The sequence below is a fragment of the Ambystoma mexicanum genome, chromosome 1q, assembly GCF_040938575.1.
Source record: "Ambystoma mexicanum isolate Mex_15411 chromosome 1q, UKY_AmexF1_1, whole genome shotgun sequence".
Lineage (NCBI taxonomy): Eukaryota > Metazoa > Chordata > Amphibia > Caudata > Ambystomatidae > Ambystoma > Ambystoma mexicanum.
The window spans coordinates 353,153,699-353,175,040 of NC_090922.1; the positions used below are offsets into that span (position 1 = coordinate 353,153,699).

The 21,342-nt window shown below is 53.8% G+C and overlaps 1 protein-coding gene across 2 annotated transcripts in view; it reads left to right on the forward strand.

Moving 5' to 3' along the window:
• The window catches only part of NKD1 (NKD inhibitor of WNT signaling pathway 1), a 245,696-nt gene that overhangs the window by 216,682 nt on the left and 7,672 nt on the right, over nt 1-21,342 (forward strand). For both annotated transcript variants that reach the window (XM_069639453.1, XM_069639454.1), the window contains one exon: nt 152-236. In XM_069639453.1, the coding sequence (XP_069495554.1) occupies nt 152-236 (85 nt within the window). The remainder of the gene's footprint in view (nt 1-151; nt 237-21,342) is intronic.

Here is a 21,342-nt window from a genome sequence, read left to right on the forward strand (position 1 = left end):
GTGTGTGGACTTCCCTGTGGTCCTAGTGGGTCTAAATTGTATTCCATGGGGTTTCCAAGCAAGCCTCTCCTTTGTTAACCTATAAAATGCCGCTGCTTTTCTGAAGTGGATTTTAAGAGGCGACGATAACGATTGTCTTCTGTTTGGGCAGATCTGCAGAGCTCGCGACAACGGACGGAGAGCAAAGCCAACGAAGAAATGCGGAGCTCTGAAAAGAAGCAGCGTCCATCTATCAGGTAATCGGGGCTTGCCCCACAACTTCCATCCTAGCCGAGTTTCTTTTCTCTTCCTAAAGAAGGGTTGCCTCGAAAAGATGGTGTGCCATTGCAGAAATTGCAGCAACGTTCTTTTTTGTTTCCATACAAATAAATTCAGGCCACCGAGAAGTGTATTTTGGCCCTCCTGGTCTTGTGGTGCACCAAATGAGATGGGTGGCCGGGTCCCCACTGCCAATGTGTCCTCCCAGTGTCCCTAAGTCGATCTCAGTAGTGAGACTGATTTCGGCTTCCCTTACCTGGTCCAACATGTGTGCCAACAGAGAGTGCATTGCACACAGTCTGTAATGAGTCCTATGTGGAATGTTTCCGAGAGTGGGCAGGGTATGTCGGAAGGGAATTCCCACTAAAGCAAGATACACCCCTACTACTACCCCCATCATGTGACATCCTTGCATGAACCCGCCAACTATCACATGTTCCTTTTTGTATTTGTTTGAGCTCCCAGTAAAGAGAGAACTTGAATTTGACATCTTCACCCGCTCCTAACAACAAGGGTATCTAAGCTCTACCTGAGTCGCTTCAGTATACAATGAATGGTGAAAAGGGAAACAGCAGAGACTAAAAAGGAAGGGGTTTCTCCTTTTTTCCAAATAGCGGCATGTTTTTAATACTGCAAATATCTCGAGGTAAGGAATTCTAGGATCACGGTCTGCCCAGTGAAATGTTTTCTCCTTCACTCCCTACAGCTGTCCTCGCCAGTGAGGTTATCCCCGGTTCCAAGTTTTGCTTTTTTGAAAGAAAGACTCCCATTTGAAAATCACCAGATGGAGTAGATTCAGAATAGGTTGACAGTATCATTTACACACATTGGCCCTCATTACGACCCTTGCGGAAATCAACCGACCGGACCGCCACAGCGTAAATAGCGTTTCCGCCATTGCACGAAGGAGCAAATTGCGGCCCATTCCGACCCATCGGGCACGAGCACCACGGCATGGCGGAAGTGCAAAGTCCGCGATGGCGGAAATGAACCCAAAACGGCCCACACCGCCGCCGTACGGCGCCCTAGGTGCAATACCGCCACCCATCACAGCGGGCACCGCAGAGTGCGCCTACCGGAAAGTACGGTGACCGGAAATATACGGAAACGGAAGTTAAAACATGGGCCCGGAACGGGAAACATCCCGCCGTGCACCCATAAAACCACTAAAACCACACAACCACTAAAATCACTACCCTGAGACACACCCCAACCCGTCATCCACCCTAGCGAAACCAAGAAAAATGGGAAAAGTAGCGAAGAAAGCGTGCGACCGCAATCGGCAGGTCCACTTCTCCCGTGAGGAACTCACCGTGCTAACAGAGACCCTCCAGGAGAATGCCGCCGCCGTCTTCTCCACGCAAATGACCAGGACGGCACTTGCCAACAAGAAGGCCATATGGGCTCTGGTGGCACAGCGGGTAAGCGCGGTGGGGACCGCACCCCGCAACCCACAGCAATGCAGAAAGCGGTGGGACGACCTGCGGATACGCGTCCGCAGCATACTCTCTGCCAACCGCAACATTGCCACAGCCACCGGGGGAGGTCCTGAATCACCCATCAAGTTGACCCCCTGGGAAGAAATCTGTGCCTCCACCATCGGAATGGAGAGCATAGAGGGAGTCGGAGGGATGGAGAAAGGAGTGCAGACATCAGAAGAATCAGGTAGGTGGCCCAGATAAAACAATGCTAAATCCACAATGTCCAATCATGTGAAGTACCACGTGCCCACATAGTGCAACAGGAACACATGTCCAGGAGAACGTCCACACACATCGCCCTGATAGTGCACCTTAAAACCACAATAAATACATAAATAATTAAAAACCCCTAAAACACCCACCACACGTCCAGCAGGCACACCCTAACTGCAGGCTGCCAAACAACTGCACCCTCACCCCACACACAAATAAAAGCACCTCCAAGGCACCGACCCAAATCACCCTCATGTACCACCCCAATGCATGTGATACAATGCCATTCCAATACCCACAGACCCATTAATAACCCTCGCCCTCCTTTACTCCACCACAGGCTCCGATCCAAACGACGAGCATCAGGACACCCCTACCAGCACACCTGCAAAGAGGGCCAAGACCAACGGCCAAAGACCCTCCACCTCAGCTGCACGCATCAAGACACGGCAGCAGCACAAATCAGGTGGCAGCACAGAGGGGGGAACATCAACAGGCACCCCAGCAGCCAGCATGCCCACAACACCACCACCACAGGTCCCCCCAACGGATGCCACAGAAGGCACTGCCTCTGGTGGCAGCAGCACCATAGGTGACACCCCATTGATGGCAGCATGCTCCGACACAGAAGACGGGGATGTCGAAGTCAGATCCATCCATGACCTGTCCCATTCCCCCTGTCTGTCCCATCCCGTACAACATGAGGATACCACGCAGGGGCACCCACAAGACGACGACTGGCCATCCCCCCCAAGCCCTGTGGCAAGGCAACATGAGGTCAACAGCACCTCTGTGACACCCCCGCAAATGGCCATGGCCCAGCAGAGGCAACAGTCCCTCGACCAGTTAATCGTGCAACAGCAGCAACTGGCCACGCTCCTCAAGGACCATGCCGATGAATGTGGGGGCACTAAGGCAGACATAGAAACATCAACTGAGACACTCAGGGCACAAATGGAGAGTAGCACCGAGAGCCTGAGAGTCCAAATGGAGAGTAGCACCGAGAGCCTGAGAGTCCAAATGGAGAGTAGCACCGAGAGCCTGAGAGTCCAAATGGAGAGAAGCACCGAGAGCCTGAGGGGGGAACTGCATGCGACGTCCAAAGACGTATGTGCCGAACTTGCCGCAGTGCGCCGTGTGCTCACTGAGCTCTCACAAACCCTTAGGGACATGCATGGACGTGAGCAGGCAGAGACGTCATCCGTTGCAAGTTCCGTCCAGGGCAGCCCCCAACGTAGATCTGGGAGGAACCTGCGCTCCACAGGCAGGGGTGCCCCTGATACCCGCAGAGGGGGCTTGCAATAGCGACAGCCCACTGACAATGAGCTTCTTTGGACACTGGTGTTCGGGGGGGAGGTAGGAGGGTGGAGGGGGTGTGTTGGGCTCACTTGGGTGGCGGGTCGATAGGGTGTTCTACATGATATCACATATGCCATAAACAGTGCACGATCAACCAATGAGATGTGTGGACAATGATCTTTGTGTACTAGGCCATCATAGGCGTACAGTCCATATTGTGCATGTACCAGACACACACAGTGCCACGAGTCCCGTGTCCATGTATCAGCCACCAGGCGTGAGTGCTAGAAGCATGCATCAATGAGATGCTGACGAATGTCACGGCCCTCCGGTGCCTCGCAGACTCCTTGAGGTGCTGCCACATCCCCACCCTCATCATGACCATCATCAGGTGCTTGCAGTTCAGCGTCAGGGGGCATGGGCACATTTCTACGTACGCACATGTTGTGGAGCATGACACATGCCATCACCATCTTTGCAACCTTCTCATGGCGGTACAGGAGTGCCCCGCCAGACCTGCTGAGGCAGCGGAAACGAGTCTTCAGTAGGCCGAATGCCTGTTCAATGACTACACGGGTACGTGAGTGGGCATGGTTGTAGTCCTCCTCATGCTGGTCCCGTGGGTTCCGGACTGGTGTGAGGAGCCATCTCTTCAGTGGATACCCAGCATCACCTGTATGAGGACGAGAAACGTATGATGTGGAATGCCATTGCTACGTACGCACCCCCCCCCCCTCCTGGCAGTTCATTGCCGCATCACATACCCCACATCATCATGCATGGAATGAGACTCACCGAGTAGCCAGGATCTGTTCCCTGCGTGTCGCTCCATGTAGCGTGGTATAGTAGAGTTCCTCAAGACCATAGAATCATGGGTTGATCCAGGGAATCGGGCACAACAATGTGTAATGATCCTGTTGGAGTCACACACCATTTGTACATTCAGGGAATGAAATTGTTTTCGGTTGCGGTACTGGGCCTCCATGGCATGTGGAACGACCAATTCCACATGGGTGCAGTCGATGGCACCAATGCAACCCGGTATGCCGGCAAGTGCATGGAATCCCACTTTTGTGTTGGTAATTTCCTGCTCCGAGCGTGGTAGAGAGATGTAGTCGTCTGCGTGCTGCAGGAGGGCATCAAGCACTTGCAATAGTGTCCGTGAGAACAGTGGCTGTGAAATGCCATGCAACTGTCCGACTGTGTGCTGGTAGGTGCCTGTGGCCAGGAAGTGTAGTACAGACACCACCTTCAGTAGGGGTGGGATGGCGGTTGGGCTATCTATCATGCTGACAAGGTCAGCCTGTGTCATGTCCACGATGGCGGCTATGGTGTCCCGGTCCAGACGGTAGAGGGTGTGGATCTGCTCATCAGTGAGGTTGAACGGATGTGCTCGGAGGCGTGGGATTGCGGGCTGCCTGCGTGGTGGTAGTGGCTGTGCTGGCGGCCCTTGCTGGCCCTGCCTTGCCCTCCTCCTCCTCCTGCGTCTCCTCCGTGCGGCCGGTTGTAGTTGGTGTTCGTCTTCTTCTTGGAGTTGGAGCACTTGCAGTGCTATCAGGTCCCCCAGGGCCAACATCGCGAGTCCTGCCGGTAGCATTTCGGAGTGGGTGTGGTTGTGGGAGGAGACTGGGTGTGCAATTTATGTGTTTTCAGGCTGTATGGCCTCCACCTGTGGTGATTCATTCCACCTGTGCAAGCTGCTCTCCCCTTTGGCCGAGCACGTCCCGCACACAACGCTGCAATGTGACGCATGGCATCTTGCTCTTGCATTCATGTATTTGTACCCGATGGCCGTGTAACATTTGTTGATATGTACATTCGGCTATGGTCCCATTGTTTCACATACAATCTTTGCAGTCGCGAACAGACTTGTGATGGGTCAGTGGGACGTAGTACTCGAGTAACGGTGGGCCCTCATGCATCACTGTACCGAGTTGCAACGACGGGCGGGGCGTCCCATTCGTGGGTGAAGGCAGTTGCCATTTTCACACACAGCCGCACTCGATGGATTAATTAGTGATTTCAAACGGCCACAGATGCCTCTTCGACGTGATGTTGCAAATGAGGAATTCGAAGGCCGGCGCTTTCGGTTTTCAGCTAGCGCCGGGGAGATGCCCACAGGTCTGACTGCAAATATAACGTTCTTTTGTTCGATGTCCTTGAGACAGGGGCCATGGCGAGGAAGCAATGATTGATATGAATAGTTTTGGATGCGCAATAGTGACGTGGGCGATGAGGCCGGACGTTCCCAAATACATGTAACTTCACTACACTGGAATTACGGGCTGGGGCACTGTGGATTTTGCAGGCTGCATAACGCACAGACTCAATGGAAAGTTTGAATGTTTTGTGAGTAAATATTCTGGCGTTTTTATAACAGGATGAGGGAATGATGAATGGATGCATGGGCAGGTGATTTGATACAGGGTTTGCCATGTACAGGGCTTGTTGGAATCTATCCGCCTCCCCTGCGCTATGTGATGCAGGGCTGCCATAGTGGGACCATCGTCTATCTGGCCTTGTTGAGCCCTCCCTGTCTCGACGCGCCTTCAGACACTTGTGTCCATGCACGTTCACATTCCCATCTGATGGAATCTGTTCTGACAGACGCATGCACAGGTACACTCGTTTGTGATGGTGTTTACACCTCGATATAGATAGTTATGAGTCGCAAGTGGTTTCGGGGTGGTGATGATCCTTTGGAGTGGGCTAGCATGCATATGACTGTGGATTTAGTGTGATCATTGAAGTGAGTTGTTCGAATGTAGTTCTGATGGCCATTCTGTTCTTTTTCTTTTCTTTTGGTTGACAGGTATCTCCTCCCCTTTTGCCACTGCCATCTGTATGCCACTCCTGCAGATGGCGTTTACTCCCGACACCTGCTGCTTCGTGTTAATCAGTGGAGCAGCATTACGATCTTATGGGACGATCGCCAATGGGCCACATGCCCTTACGCAGTACTAGTGGCTCGGAGCAACATTTCGGCCTTTCAGCTGGACTAGTGCCTCCCCATTGGGACGGCCCTGCGGGTCTGTGCGCTTCCATGTTGCCTTTTCGTACGTGAATGTGGCTCTGTGTACCATGATGGAACAGGGCGTCACACAAGTAGTAGCTGGTCATTCCTTGCGGATGCAGCCCACAATGGTGATATGTGTTTTGGAGTTCATGGACTAATGGCTGTATGGGCTTGGTGATTTAGTTGTGCATTAAATTTCTATTCTGATATGGGCCGTGTAGCGTTCTTCTTTGCGAGTGATGTGGCATATTCCTATTTGGGGAGCGATGTATTGTGAGGAGATCTGCATTGGGTTCCAGCTTCGGAGTTTAGTCGCGTGGTACTGTGCTGGGCGCGTTTGCCTATGGAGCCCAGTGAGGTCAGGGATGGGGGCTGCCAATGTGACTGTTTGCATGTTGTCATGCTCAGGGGCGGGGGAATGGGTTTTGTGTAACAGATGCCGGTCAGCCAGGTGGACTGGTGGCATGTTGTGATTTTCTGAATATTGCTGGTCACAGGTGCCTGTGTTTGCGTGCGTTTCGGGGGGGGGGACTGTGGTCATGTCCATTGGAATGGCTTCTGTATTCGTGCCATCTGTGCCCTGCAGCTCCCATTGGCCCCTCTTGTGTTTCTTTTGTTCGTTGGCATGCATGGGTGACTTGTACATTTCACTGGTTGCATTGTGACTTCATTGCACCTACGGGGAGTTGTACTTTGTGGGCAGGGAGCGGTGTACAGGCACTCAGTGGGGCCGTTTACGGTTGATTCGCGATGCCGTACTTCTCACCATGGCGGATTGGTGCTTTCCGCCATGCTTGATGGCGTTAGGTACATGTCCGCTAGGGTCGGAATTCGCGTACCCTTGCGCCATGGTGGTATTTACGGTTTGGCATGGCGCGCGCGCGCGCGCACTTGGTGCAGTTAGCGTTGGCGTTCACTACGGTGTCGCTAATGGCTTCGTACTTTGCGGTGACGGGTCATAGTCGCACCGAGCGGTATTCGATGGCGGTATTGCATTTCCGCCATCGTTTTTCGGATTCCGCCAGGGTCGTAATGAGGGCCATTGTCTATTTTAGACCAGGTCTAGTCTGGCCCTCTGGCTTGGCAGTATTCAGGAGTTTTCCCAGTGGAAGATTATAACCAAATGGAGCCACTTGCACCCAAGATACTACTGAACATGTCATCACCCCAACCCTATGCCAGTTGCATGTCACCTGCTTCCTCTTTCTCTTATCTCCTCTCTTCTCAGTTTCAATTACAGTTTACGTTTATTTTGATTTTGAGGAAAAATCCATAATACATTACAACTGAAGCATTTAAAACATTGAATTAGAATCACAACATAGGAATGAAAGCAGGAAGCTTCATATCATTTCTGTCAGTATCTCTTCAGACTCCATTTCATCCTCCAACCACCAGATAATCCTAGGTGCTGAAGGCATGCCCCTGCACGCTCACACCAGAAAAAATACAACCTGCTACTCTTTCAAGGGTAACAAGGGTTTTATTTCCATACAAAAGAAAAACGCCACCAAAGAACTCTGCTGCCGCGGAACGTTCTATTGGTCTTTGGCATGTGTGATACATTCTCCAGCATGGGGTCTGGCATGGATTCATGCTCATGAATATTCCCCGTCGTCAGGCTGGGAGTCCTCGGTAAAAAATAAATGAGTTTCTGTTTCGTTTCTGAACTGTCTTTCTCCTAATAACCAATCACTGGTTTCTGGGTCATACTGCCCCCAGCCAATGACTGCCCTCTACCTAAGCCCCTCCTCTGGCAGCCATCTTCAGATTTTTACTGCACATTCAAGTGTTGAGAGTCCTTGTGCCATAGCTCTCGAGCTTTTACTGCGTTTTGCGATTTTTCAAAGAGGTTAACCTCATTTTTTCGGTCAATCGAGCCTCAAGCACCACCGTTTCTACTTCCAATCCTACGCCCCTCAAGGGTGAAGTTTTCGTCGAGTTTCGCTTCTTGGAGGATTCCGAAAGATCTTTGAGGCCTACCCCGCGTGGTCATGGCCCAGGATAAAGGAAAGACGATGCCCAGATCCAAGCTGTTCAGGAGCTGCCCTGGATGCGGATTACAGAACGTCTTCAAGGAGGAGGAGCATTCTCGATGCCTCTACTGCCTTCACGAAGACAAAACGCATGTGGAGAAGGACTGTGCGTTTTGCAAGAACATGTCCAAACGGACTATGAAGGATCGTCGTATCTGGCTCACCAACTGGCTGGAAGAGAAGAGCCCAGCAGCAGGTGAGAAGAAGAGGAAGTCCGAGCGGTCTTCTAAGACCTTTGAGGGCGCTCCGGCGACGGGGGGCCAACAAAAGGCTAAGCACTGCGAGTCCGCGGGCACCGGGAGCACCGATCGGTGGGGCTCCTCGGCTCCCAGGCGCAGGGCACATTATCACCGACGCCATCAACCACGAGCCAACGCTCTGGCTCGGTGAAGAGGAAATCGGAGATCCCGACAGAGACAGCCGAGGGGGAGAGAGGCAACCCAAGGTGAAGGCCTCAGGCGCGCCCAAAGACGCCAAGGCCCTGATTCACCCAGCTAAGGCCTCAATTGAGGGAGTCGTGGCGGCCCTGGCGAAGCCTGCATAGGCTACCCCAGTGGAGGCGACCTCGGGGCCTAGAGTTTCCCTGCCACCATGGAGGGAATCCTCTTTTCAGTCCATCGATAAGACCCCCCTTAAACCCGCAGGCGGAAAAAGAGGGGGGCCCGGTGGCCATTAAGGACACAGATACCACCTCTGAAGAGGAGCTGGCTGGCGTCGCGAAGATCCTGAACAAGAAGTTCGAGGAGGTCCGGTCCTACGGGAGGGATCCCGACGAGGCGGACGAGGAAAGCGACAGCGGTGTCGACGAGGAACCGCGAGCCGTGGAGGGGACGGAGCCTACTCCCCAACCGTCACAGCCATTGCTACAAGACAACTCAGGAGCAATCTTGATGGCGATTCAGGCCTTATGTATGGAGATAAGGACAAGTTTGCCCTTACCCCCAGCCGGCGATCCAGTGGCGCCTGGACCGTCGGAAAGCCCACCAAGCAAGCGGAGGAGAACTCACCCCCCCCTTCCAGCCTTCACGGCAGACCAGGGTTCTAGACATGCCCTTCGACGGGAACAATCTGTTCGGCAAGACTGTGGACGAGTCACTGCAGGCTATCAAGGCAGACACGGAGACGGCTCAGGCCTTGGGTGTTCTTCAACAATGACGGCCGTCCTTTCGGAACTCCGGAGGCAAGCAAGGTGCCTCCAAAGGATTTGGCAGCGGCGCCTCGTCGTACTGCCAGGCAGCCCGCTCCTCGTTGCAGGAAACCTACAGAGGACGCGGCAAGACAGGATGATCTCGTCGTCGCCAAGGAGGCCACGGTGGCAAGGCCGTGGCCAAGCAGGACTGAACCGGCCGTAGCGTCGGCCCCCACCTGAGCACCCCGGTGGGAGGCCGGCTGGAGAATTTCATCAGCGTGTGAGAGTCCATCTGCATCGACCGTTGGGTGCTGGATGCCCTGGCCTGCGGGCATACTCTGGAATTTCTAAGGAAGTGTCCCCGTATTCCACCCGTGGCCAGGAATGAAAACCACATCCCTCAACTGCTGCTGTAGGTACGGGCGATGCTAAAAAGGGAACCATCGAGCTCGTCCCAAAGAGGCTGTGGGGCTCCAGAGTGTACTCACGATACTTCCTCATAAGGAAAAAAAACAGCGGTTGGCGGCCCATCCTGGATCTTCGTCGTCTAAACAGGTACATCAAGTCCCAGAAGTTCCAGATGGTCACCCTCCAGCACGTGCTGGGACAGCTGGAGGAAGGCGACTTCCTATCGTCTCTGGACTTGTAGGATGGCAACTTTCACATCCCCATTCTAAAAGGATATTGAAAATTCCTGCGATTCGTGGTCCAAGGGCGACACTTATCAGTTCAAGGCCCTTCCCTTCGGATTGAACTCGGCGCCCAGGGTGTTCACCAATTGCCTAGCACCAGTGGCGGCGCGGCTGCGCCTGCAGGGGATCCACGTCTACCCCTACCTGGACGATTGGCTCATCCGAGCAAGGTCAAGAGAACTTGCCGTCGATCACACACCGAAGACCGTTCAACTGCTCACGGGTCTGGGATTTTAGATCAACTTCACGAAATCCCACTTGGTACCATCGCAATGTTCCTGGGGGCCAGGCTCGACACAGTGGCATGATTGGCTTCTCTGTCGAAGGAAAGGACGAAGGCCATCCTGGGCAAGGTGCAACGGCTGTCGACCATGGACGTGGCCAGGGTGAGGTCCATCAAGTCCCTGCTCGGCATGATTTCCTCGTGCATCTACCTCGTGCGCCTATGCAGACTGCGGATGCGACCACTACAGGAGTTCCTCAACGCCCATTGGATGCAAGCGGCGGGCAACTTCGAAGACAGGATCTCGCTCTACGAGACCTTCCGCCATGCGATCCGGTGGTGGGGCACCCGCATGCATCTGGCGGCGTGCATGGACTTCCAGACCCCGGCTCATCAGGAAACGGTGATGACGGACGCCTCCCTGGAGGGATGGATAGCGCACACCGGAGATCTCCACGCAAGAGGCCTTTGGCTCCCGGAGGAGAAATCACTACACGTCAATGTCCTGGAGCTCTGAGCCGTGTTCTGGGCCCTCAGGTTGTTATTTCCGTCCTTCAAGGGCAAGGTGGTAAGGATCTTCACCGACAACACCACCACGATGTTCTACATCCGGAAGCAGGGAGGCACCAGATCCCCAGCCCTATCCAAGGAGGCCAAGGGATGTTTCTGGTGCCCTTCCATTTGGCAGGATTAAGGGACACCGTCGCCAACTCACTCAGCAGGGAGCTGCGCTCGTGCCACCAGTGGGAACTGCGGCATGATCAAGTGGATTTCCTATTCCGATGATGGGGCAATCCCCAGATCAACCTATTCACGACGGCGAGGAATGCCAAGTGGCGGGGGTTCGCCAGCAGGTTTCCCCAGCCAGGGTGCATGGGCGATGCCTTCTCATTCCTCTGGGACGGCCTGTTCCTGTATGGGTTCCAACCGTTGCCGTTGCTGTTGTGACTCATCAATCAACTTAGACGGTCCCGGTGCAGGATGATCCTCGTCGCACCAGCGTGGCCGAGGCCCATCTGGTTCCCGGACCTTCTGGACATGTCAGCGTCCCCCCCCAGTCAAACTGCCGATGGACACTGATCTTCTCTGCAGAGAAGGAGGCGCCATCCTCCACCACGACCCGGGGTCACTGAACTTGCAGGCCTGGCTCCAGCAGCACTAGAGTTTGGAGGGTACTATATCCCGGCGGACTGCAAGGAGGTGCTTGCAAAGGCCAGGCTGTCCTTGACCCTCAAGTGCTATGGACACAAATGGAAGAGGTTCTCTGTTGGGTGCCGTGCACAGAAGATTAACCCTCTGCGGATTACGGCCTCTCAAGTGCTGCCGTACCTACTGTAGCTGGCCAAGACAGGGCTAGCTCATGCCTCCATCAAAATCCATCTAGCGGTGATCTCCCGCTACACCAGAACTCCGGGGCGATCATCTCTGTGGTCCCATCGTCTGGTGAAGGAGTTCATGAAAGGACTGTTCCGGACATTCCCGCCGGTGAAGGCTCCGGCGTGGGAGCTCAACGTGGTGCTGAGCAGGCTCATGGGACTGCCATTCGAGCTGCTGCATTCGGCACCGTTGAAATTCCTATCGTGGAAGACAGCGTTTCTTGTGGCCATCACCTCCGCACGACAAGTGGGAGAGATCCAGGCCCTCTCCTGTAAACCTCCATACCTGACATTCCACGAGACGACGGTAATGCTGAGGACGCACCTCTCCATCATGCCCAAGGTGCCGTCGGACTTCCATCTCAACGAGCCCTTGGTGTTACCTGTTTTCTTCCCGTCACCTTCGTCGCCGGCCGAGAGGACTTTGCACTCGCTGGATGTGGCTAGAGCGCTGAAGTTCTACTAGGACCGCACAAAGACCCTTCGGAAGACATTGCAGCTATTTGTGAACTTTGGACCTGTGAACCAAGGGAAGGCCCTCTCGAAGGCTTCCATTTCCAGATGTCTCTCCGGCTGCATCATGCACTGTCACCGGTTGGCAAACCGACCGTTGCCTGGTCGTCTGAGAGCACATTCAACCAGAGCGATCACTGCTACCCCGGCATTCCTGTCTGGTGTGCCCTTGCTGGACATCTGCAGGGCTGCTACGTGGAGGTCAATGCACACCTTTATGAGATTCTACTGCGTCGACCGGGATTCCAGGGTGGAGTCCATGGGCCTGGTGAGGAGGTAAGAGATGCTTAATGTTGAGTTGATGAAATGCTTAATGTTGAGCCTTGCCACCTCCCGTGGTTGTGCATATGTGTACTGCTATGTATTCTTGTATTCATGAGCATGTGAATCCATGCCAGACCCCATGCTGGAGAAGGAACAAGTTACTTACCTGTAACTGTTGTTTTCCGGCATGGGTCTGGCATGGATTCACATGCGAACCCTCCCGCCTACCCCTCTGCGGCTCTTCTCTTGGTCCTACTGCCACTTTACGTGCTACCAAATCTGAAGATGGCTGCCAGAGGAGGGGCTTAGGTAGAGGGCAGTCATTGGCTGGGGGCAGTATGACCCAGAGACCAGTGATTGGTTATTAGGAGAAAGACAGTTCCGAAACGAAACTGAAACTAATTTTTTCTTTACCGAGGATTCCCAGCCTGACGACGGGGAATATTCATGAGCATGTGAATCCATTCCAGACCCATGCTGGAGAACAACAGTTACAGGTAAGTAACTTGGTCCTTATAAGCACAAGAAGCGTCACTAACGACGTCAACATATATAGTACAATTCTACAACATGGATTGGTGGAGGCCTATAGATATAGGTCCTACTCCACATGGGATGCCAGGCCATTGGTCCATCTTCATCTATCTGTCCATCTGTGTTCACGTGCGTGCTGCTGGGCTCGTCATCCTCAGTGAGTTGACCTAACAATTAATTAGTTACGCTGACACACAATGTTATTCTTACGATTGTAACATTGCCCTTGGCTGATACAGCGATGGTCTCGGGGGAGAACCGAGGTCACACTGACTCACACACACTTCTCTCGCTCTCAGACAGATCACCAACTCCCAAGGTCCTCCACCTTAGTTTTAGGCTATAATTATGATGCTACCCTGCACCTCACAGCACAAATCAAGTGACCCATTTCTGAAGGCGTGATAGCCTTGCCTTTAGATTTTAGTGATCGATTGAGGGGTGTAAAATCTTATGGTCGGTGGTCTGGGTTTGGACAGTGCCATGGCATGCAGGGCGTCAAGGGATGACAGCCTGGTAAAGCTGTATTTCTCCTGTGGGTATTGTTGGGGGCAGGAGGCCCTTGCTATCTGCTTCATGGGATGGTACTGCCAAGAGACGCTGGGTTCCGTTCTGATGACCTTGCAGGAAGCATTCTTCCCAGGGTGTGAGGGACTGTAACTTTCCTAACAATAGAGGAGGTTGGGGAACTCTCAGACCTGGCCGGGTGGTGGTGGAATTCGCGCTCATGCAAGGGGCTTAACGCTAATGCACAAAATACTGTTTGCTGCGCTTGGGCCTAACTTCTAAGATGGCTGCCGCTTGCCAAGATGGCGTTCACACCCTCATCTACCATGCAGTTTATAATGCATGAATTAAGTTGGTTGCGCTCCCCTCTATATGTGCAGCTCCCTGGGTGTACTCTATTAGCATCTAGTTCTCGTTCAGTATCGCCTACTATGGGGCTGGGAAGACCCTCTTGCCTTCCCAACATTGCTCTGAGGCCGCTATAGTTGTCATCTGGTGCAATATAAAAGCCTTGTAACGTAACATTGTATGTGTATACACTATAATATCAGGGTTTCATATAGAGCATCATGTCCCATTCCTGCTTCTTCTAAGAGCTGTAACTATTCCTGCAGTTTCACCCAATTGAATGGTACTTCATTTATCGACCTCAGAAGGATGAACCGCTGTGTCGGCTCTGCCCGGATTGGAACTTGCGAACTACAGACTGCCCCCAGGACTGAGTGCAGTGTTTAAAGTCACTGAGCAGTCCTTCCAGTTCTTAATATGCATGCAATACACAAAGGGCTAAAGGTTTATGGCACTGTAGGTGCTTGTGCCAATGTGTAAAAAGTTGCATTTGCAGCACTGTGTGGGCTCCTGTGAACGACTGCAATTAAGTTAGGTGTGTATGTCTTAAGGGTCAATATGGGCTACCGCTTCTGGCCATCTTCGTTTGGCTCCCTAAGAGGCCTTATCGCAGGTAACAGAAAGAGAAGACGTCCAGTAAACACCTCCGTGAAGTTGGCGGCCTTCGGAAATCTCGTGCGAGGTCCTGCAAGGCCCCTTGCATGCGTGCCTCGGATACCTTCTGTTCAAGGGAAGTTGCTTTCACGCGCAGCTGCAGGTGCTGTTACATCCCTCTGGAGATTAGATAAGGCCGGCATATTTGAAGCTTCTTCCAAAGGAATGCGCAATATTTTGGATGCCTATCTGGAATGGGCCTGGTTCCTCTGAGAAATGCATTGTCGTGTCACTGCCAGTAAGATTAGAGATCAAGGCAGGGAAGCTGGCCTGTTATCGCTTGATCCGCGCCGCCTTCAGGAATGCGATTTGCTGAACATTCGGTTTGTGTCAATCAGCGGGGACAGGAAGCTGTACAGCACACTTCTGCCCTTGATCCTGCGCTCTTTCTTATTTTATTCATAGCGCGCGGTGCCCCTCTCGTTTTTGATGGGCCCGGGGAATGATGGTGACATGTTTCAAGTTGACAAAAGGAAAGGAAGTTAACAAGTTTGAAAATACACCAGCGTTTGGAATGGATGTCGCAAAAGTAATGGCGGACTAGAATATGCACGAGGCGCTAACATGAACCTGTACTCAACCCCCGCTCTTCGTGAATTCAAAGATGGACCCCTGCTTCCCGTATCATCTATGCAATTCCGTTAAAGGTTACAAGTTTGTTTGAAATCTCAGTATGCCGTGTTAATATAGGAAGGACCCGACTATTAAATAATGCTTCATGTCTGTTTACCTGGGCTGTTAATGTTTCCCACTTTCGTGGTCAAATTTGATCAATTTTTGAAGAATAAGGACTGCCTCGGCCCTGCCAGCAGAGGTGTTGCTGGGGGGGGGGCCCTAAGGGGGCTATAGCTCCTGATCTTTTGGTTGCAGTCCCGGAGAGAATCTCAGGGGCTACAACCAAAAGGCTAGCTAGCCCCCAGTCCTGACAGTTCCGTCATCAGCATAGCCCCGGGTCTTTTCCAGACCTAGCAACACCGCTGCCTGCTGGTCACTGTGTGATGTACGAAGATGGCTGAAGCGAGTACTCCCGCCACTGAGGCTCCTAACACTATGCACCTCTCAGGGAGTTCAGGAGATCATCATATCACAGGACACAGCTGCCCAGTGACATCTAAGGGCTGAGCCCAGAGAACCCCAGCTTCCAAATATGTTCACTCCCTCGACTTTGTCCCTCCATAAATGCTCAAGTGTGCTTCAAATTGGGTCAGAATTAATGCAAAGGAGGGATTTTGATCGGCTTCGTCACACTTCTTGTTCATCTCAAGATGCGTACTGGAGAATAGTTTTATTGCGTTGATTAAAAATATATTTTTTGTATTTATTTGTGATTTACAAAGCGCCAACTACAACAAAGTCACTTTGTAGCACCTCTTGAGCAAAATAGAAGGGGGAGCGGGCGCCTGATTATTCAGAAGCCCAGGAGGAGGTTAAGATCCAGAAAGTGGCCAACAAAACAGGGTAGTGAGTGCAATAAAGCATAGTAGATTTCTGCGGTGAAGTGGACTCTGGCAGGGTTTGGCAAGACCGGGACATTTGCTAATGGGGGCTAGACGTAGCACTATGCTCATTGTATGATCCTCACGTCCACGGAGTATGAGGTTGGTGTCAGAAAGGTGCCCGCTCCCCTTGCATGTTTACAGTGAGGCGCATTACGAAAGGAGCACCAGAGTTGTATGTCTAGGATGGGTATTCATACTGGAAGTCCGTGAATCGGAGCGGGCAATGGTGCCGTCTCGTGATAGTTCAAGTGTTGACAACTCTCATTAAGAAAGGGAACAATAGAAACGGGTGGACTGGTGTGAGTTATGTAGGTAAGCTGCACGTTGCTGTTTTGTCTCTATTGATTGTGTCTTTAAGGTGCCCACTAAGCTCCTAGATATAAGGCAAGGCCTAGGCCCGAAAGCAAGATGGTGATATCCATTCAACTAGTGGTGTCAAGCAGCCTGTGCATACCTGTTGTGTTTTAAAACAAAGAGCCATTCCCACCAGTACATTTGGGGTCGGATTCACAGAAGCGTTCTTATAATGGAACAATCCCATAGGAAAATGCCTGTGAATCTTAGACTCTCCTAAAATGACTTATTAGCTTCTCTGGGCTTATTTTTGTTGGCCCATGTTTAGAAAGCGGTGCATCCACTTTTGCCTGTGGCATGTACTACCACCGTTTTTTTTTTTTACTTTTACCTAAAGAAATGGATCCTGCCCTCCTCCCCCCCAAAAACAAAATCTTGCATTGCTTCCCTTCATCCTGCACGGATCAGCTCACTTACGTGCTGGCTCAACTGCAGCCCGCAAGGATGGAGACATGACACGTGGGAAATAACAGCAATGATTAATTGAACAAAAGCATGCAAGAAATATCCATATGAGGCTAAATGTGAGTTTCAAGTATCTAGTCCTGCATAGGCATAGCTGGAAACACAATATAGAGAGACCCCTGAAAATGCTGCTAAAAGGCTTGACCTGGCAAGGCACTTTCTCCATTTTGCCCCCAAAGGATTTAGAAATGGATCACAGTAGGCAAAGTGTACCCTTACAGATGTGATGCATGCCCAATACATTAATGCCCGTAGTAGCATAGTTATGTGATTAACCATTTATCCATCTCTCTCTGCCAAGGGCAATATGTAAAGTATACACAAGCTTGTCCGTGGTGTGAAGTAGGCATCGCAGCCACAGAGTGGGAGAGCACGGGTGCTAGAGGACTGTTGCGGGAAGACAACCCTAGAGTAGAGAGCGGGAAAGCAGGGTGCAAGGAACCTTATCTTTGGGGGCGTTCCGTGGCAACATGTGCATGAGTGGCGGGGGGGTATGTTGGATTGGGGTGTTGCTGCTCTGAATTAAGAGCAGCTGGAGCCTAATTTGTAATTTTTTCCAGACTTCGGGAGCATGCCCCCGACCCCCCTTTGTGTATGATGCTGTGTTGACCCAGGTTGCGGTGGGGAGGAGTGGCTTTGCCCCGTAGTATGAATAATGTTTGTTTAAGCTCTTGTGCAACAAAAGCCCCCTTGGTCCCTCAGTCAAGTTCACAAGAGCATTGTTGTTGTAATTTACCTAAACAAGGGACAGTATTAAACCCGTATTTGCCCACTATGCAACAGTCCGATAACACATTTCTCCAGCATGGGGTCTGGCATGGATTCACATGCTCATGAATATTCCCCGTCGTCAGGCTGGGAATCCTCGGTAAAGAAAAAACCAGTATCAGTTTCGTTTCTGATCTGTCTTTCGTAGTAATAACCAATCACTGGTCTCTGCGTCATACTGACCACAGCCAATGACTGCCCTCTACCTAAGCACCGCCTCTGGCAGCCATCTTCAGATTTTTACCGCACGTTCATGTGTTGGGATCCTCGTGCTATTGCTCTCGAGCGTTAGTGCTATTTTTTCGCGCTTTTTCTCAAAAACTTCGATTCTTTCGGTCAAAAGAGCCTCAAGCTCCACCGATCCTACATCCGATCAACGGGGACCCGTGTCGGATTCATCTGTGCCCCTCAAGGGTGAAGATTTCGTCGAGCTACACTTCGGAGGACTCCAGAAGCTTCTCAGGCCCGGTCTCGGAGATGGCCCAGGAGAAGGGAAGCTCGACGCCCGGAAAGCTGTTCAGGGCCTGCCCTGGATGCCAGCTGCAGAACGTCTTCAAGGAGGACGAACACTCTTTCTGCCTTTACTGCCTTCATGGGGACAAGACGCACGTGGAGAAGGACTGTGCGTTTTGCGGCAACATGTCGGAACGGACCATGAAGGACCGCCATCAACGTCTCGCCAGCTGGCTGGAGGGTAAGAGCCCGTCTGGCGAGAAGAAGAAGAAATCTGAGCGGTCTTCTAAGACCTTTGAGGGCGCCCCGGCGACGGGGGCCCAACATAAGGCCAAGCACCGCGAGTCCGCTGGCACCGGGAGCGCCGAACGGTCGGGCTCTACGGGCGCCAGGCAGGGCGCACCCTCCCCGGCACCATCAACCACGAGCCAACGCTCTGGGTCGGGTAAGAGGAAGGCCGAGCACCCGGCGAAGCTCCTGGAGAGACCCCGGTCGAGCTCTAAGGCAGAGGAGGAGCGTGGCAGTGCCCCCTCCCTCAAGGATAAGGCGGTGAGCGCACCTAAGGTGGTGAAGGCCTTGATCCATTCGACCAAGCCCTCTATCGAAACGGTCGCGGCGGCCCTGGCCCAGCCTGTGGAGGCTGCACCAGTGGTGGCGGCCTCGGGGCCCAGAATCTCCCTGCCTCCTCGGAGGGAGTCTTCTTTCGTGCCCATCGATAGGACCCCCGTGAAACCCTCCGTGGGGAAGAAGGGGGGGCAGGGCGTCGTCGTAGATTCGGCCTCAACCTCAGAAGAGGAACTGATCGAGGTCTTAAGCCACGGCCTAGGCGTGGAACAAGACCAGCCCGTCGGAATGGGCCCCGACGCAGGTGACGACGACGACATCGTCGAGGATACCGACGGGGCCCCTGCTCGCCCGTCGGATTCCCCTCTGCCAGCGCCGCAAGACAACTCAGCGGCCATTTTGTTGGCTATACAGTCCTTATGCTCCGAGATAAGGACGAGACTACCGTTACCGACGGAGGAACCTCTCCCGTCGGGGGATCCGGAACCGGGACCTTCTGGTGTTCCCCCCTACCAAGAAAAGAAGGATCCATCCACCGCCTCCTTTTCAACCGTCGCGCCCCGTCCAGCCCTCCTCCCCGTCCACCCGAGGGGATGATACGGGGACTGACACGGCAGCGACGGGTACGGACGACGAGGCATACGACGAGGATTTTCCGTCGTCGCCTCCCACCAGGGCTTCTCCGCCCGACGAGATTGGATCGTTCCACTCAATGATCGCCAGGGCATCCGAGCTTTTTCAACTCTGCCCTGAGGAGAAGAAAAAGGAAGGCTTCCTTTACCAACGGCGCGAGACCAAGAGGAAGACGGTCCTCGCAGTGCCTCTGTTGGACGACATTTGGGATGAGGGCCTTTCCCTCCTCAAGAACCCTTCCACGACGCCAGCGAAAAGAGACCGGTACGAGAAAAAGTACCGGGTCCCGGACTCGGCCCCCCTATGCCTCCGGGCGCAGCCTACCCCGGACTCCGTCGTCTCCGCGGCAGCCAGGAAGAAAGCGGGGGGGGGTGCGGCCTCCACGTCGACTTCCCCGCCGGACGGCGAGGGAAAGAAATTGGATGCCATGGGACGCAGAGTCATCTCGTCGGCGGCGACGACGATTAAAGCGGCCAACGCCTTGGCTATCGTGGCCCGCTACGACAGGGAACTCTGGTACAAGATAGCTCCCCTGCTGGATTTTCTGCCGGACGACAAGAGGGCGGAGGCCCTTGAGATCCTGCAGGAAGGTGAGGTGGCCTCGGACCACGCCATCACCGTGGCGACGGACATCGCCGACACTGGGTTCCGCCAGATGGGCAACGGCGTTTGCCTTCGACGTCGCGGATGGCTCAAGGCTACGGACTTTCGGCAGGACGTCCAGACCAGGGTCCTGGACATGCCCTTCGACGGGAACAACCTGTTTGGGAAGACAGTGGACGATTCCCTTCAGGCCATCAAGGCGGATACTGAGACGGCCCGGGCCCTTGGAGTACTGCAGCAACGGCGGACGCCCTTTCGGAGCGGCGGAGGCAAGGGCGCCTCCAAAGGTTCCGGCGGCGGTTTCGCTTCCTACCGTCAAGCGGCCCGCTCGTCGTCGCAAGAGGCCTACAGAGGACGAGGCAAGTCTGGCGGCCCCCGCCGTCGTCGCCAAGGCGGCAAGGCCGCGTCCAAGCAGGATTGAACCGGCCGTGGGGTCGGGCCCCCACCGAAGCACCCCGGTGGGAGGCCGGCTGGCGGGCTTCGTCAGCGTGTGGGAGTCCATCTCCACCGACCGTTGGGTGCTGGACGCCCTGGCCCGGGGCCACGCGCTCGAGTTTCAAAGAAGGTGCCCGCGCGTCCCCCCCGTGGCCAGGAAAGAACTTCACGTCCCTCAACTTCTCCTGGAGGTAAAGGCGATGCTCAGAAAGGGCGCCATCGAACTCGTCCCAAAGAGGCTTCGGGGCTCCGGAGTCTACTCGCGTTACTTCCTCGTGAAGAAGAAGACGGGAGGATGGCGCCCCATCCTGGACCTGCGACGCCTGAACAAGTTCATCAAGGCGCAGAAGTTCCGGATGGTCACCCTCCAGCACGTCCTGGGTCAGCTGGAGGAAGGAGACTTCCTATCGTCGTTGGATTTGGAGGATGCCTACTTCCACATTCCCATCCTAAAGGGGCACCGAAAATTCCTCAGATTCGTGGTCCAAGGGCGTCATTACCAGTTCAAAGCCCTTCCCTTCGGACTGTGGTCGGCACCCAGGGTTTTCACCAAGTGCCTCGCACCGGTGGCGGCGCAGCTGCGCCGCGAGGGGATTCACGTCTACCCCTACCTGGACGACTGGCTCATCCGCGCCAAGACGAGGGAGCTCGCCGTGGTCCACACGGCAAGGACCGTCCAACTCCTCACGGACCTGGGATTCTCCGTGAACTACGCCAAATCCCACCTGGTGCCCGCGCAAGTCGCACTGTTTCTGGGAGCGAGGCTCGACACAGTGTCCCTTCTGGCCTCCCCGTCGGAGGAGAGGACCAGGACCATCTTGGGCAAGGTGCAACGGATGTTGGTGGCCGACGCGGCCAAGGTGAGGTCCATCAAGTCCCTCCTCGGGATGATGTCTTCCTGCATCTACCTCATTCCCATGTGCAGGCTCCGGATGCGCCCGTTGCAAGAGTTCCTGGATGCGCGCTGGATCCAGACGACGGGCAGCTTCGAGGAAAGGATCAAGCTCGACGAGAGTTTCCGACGA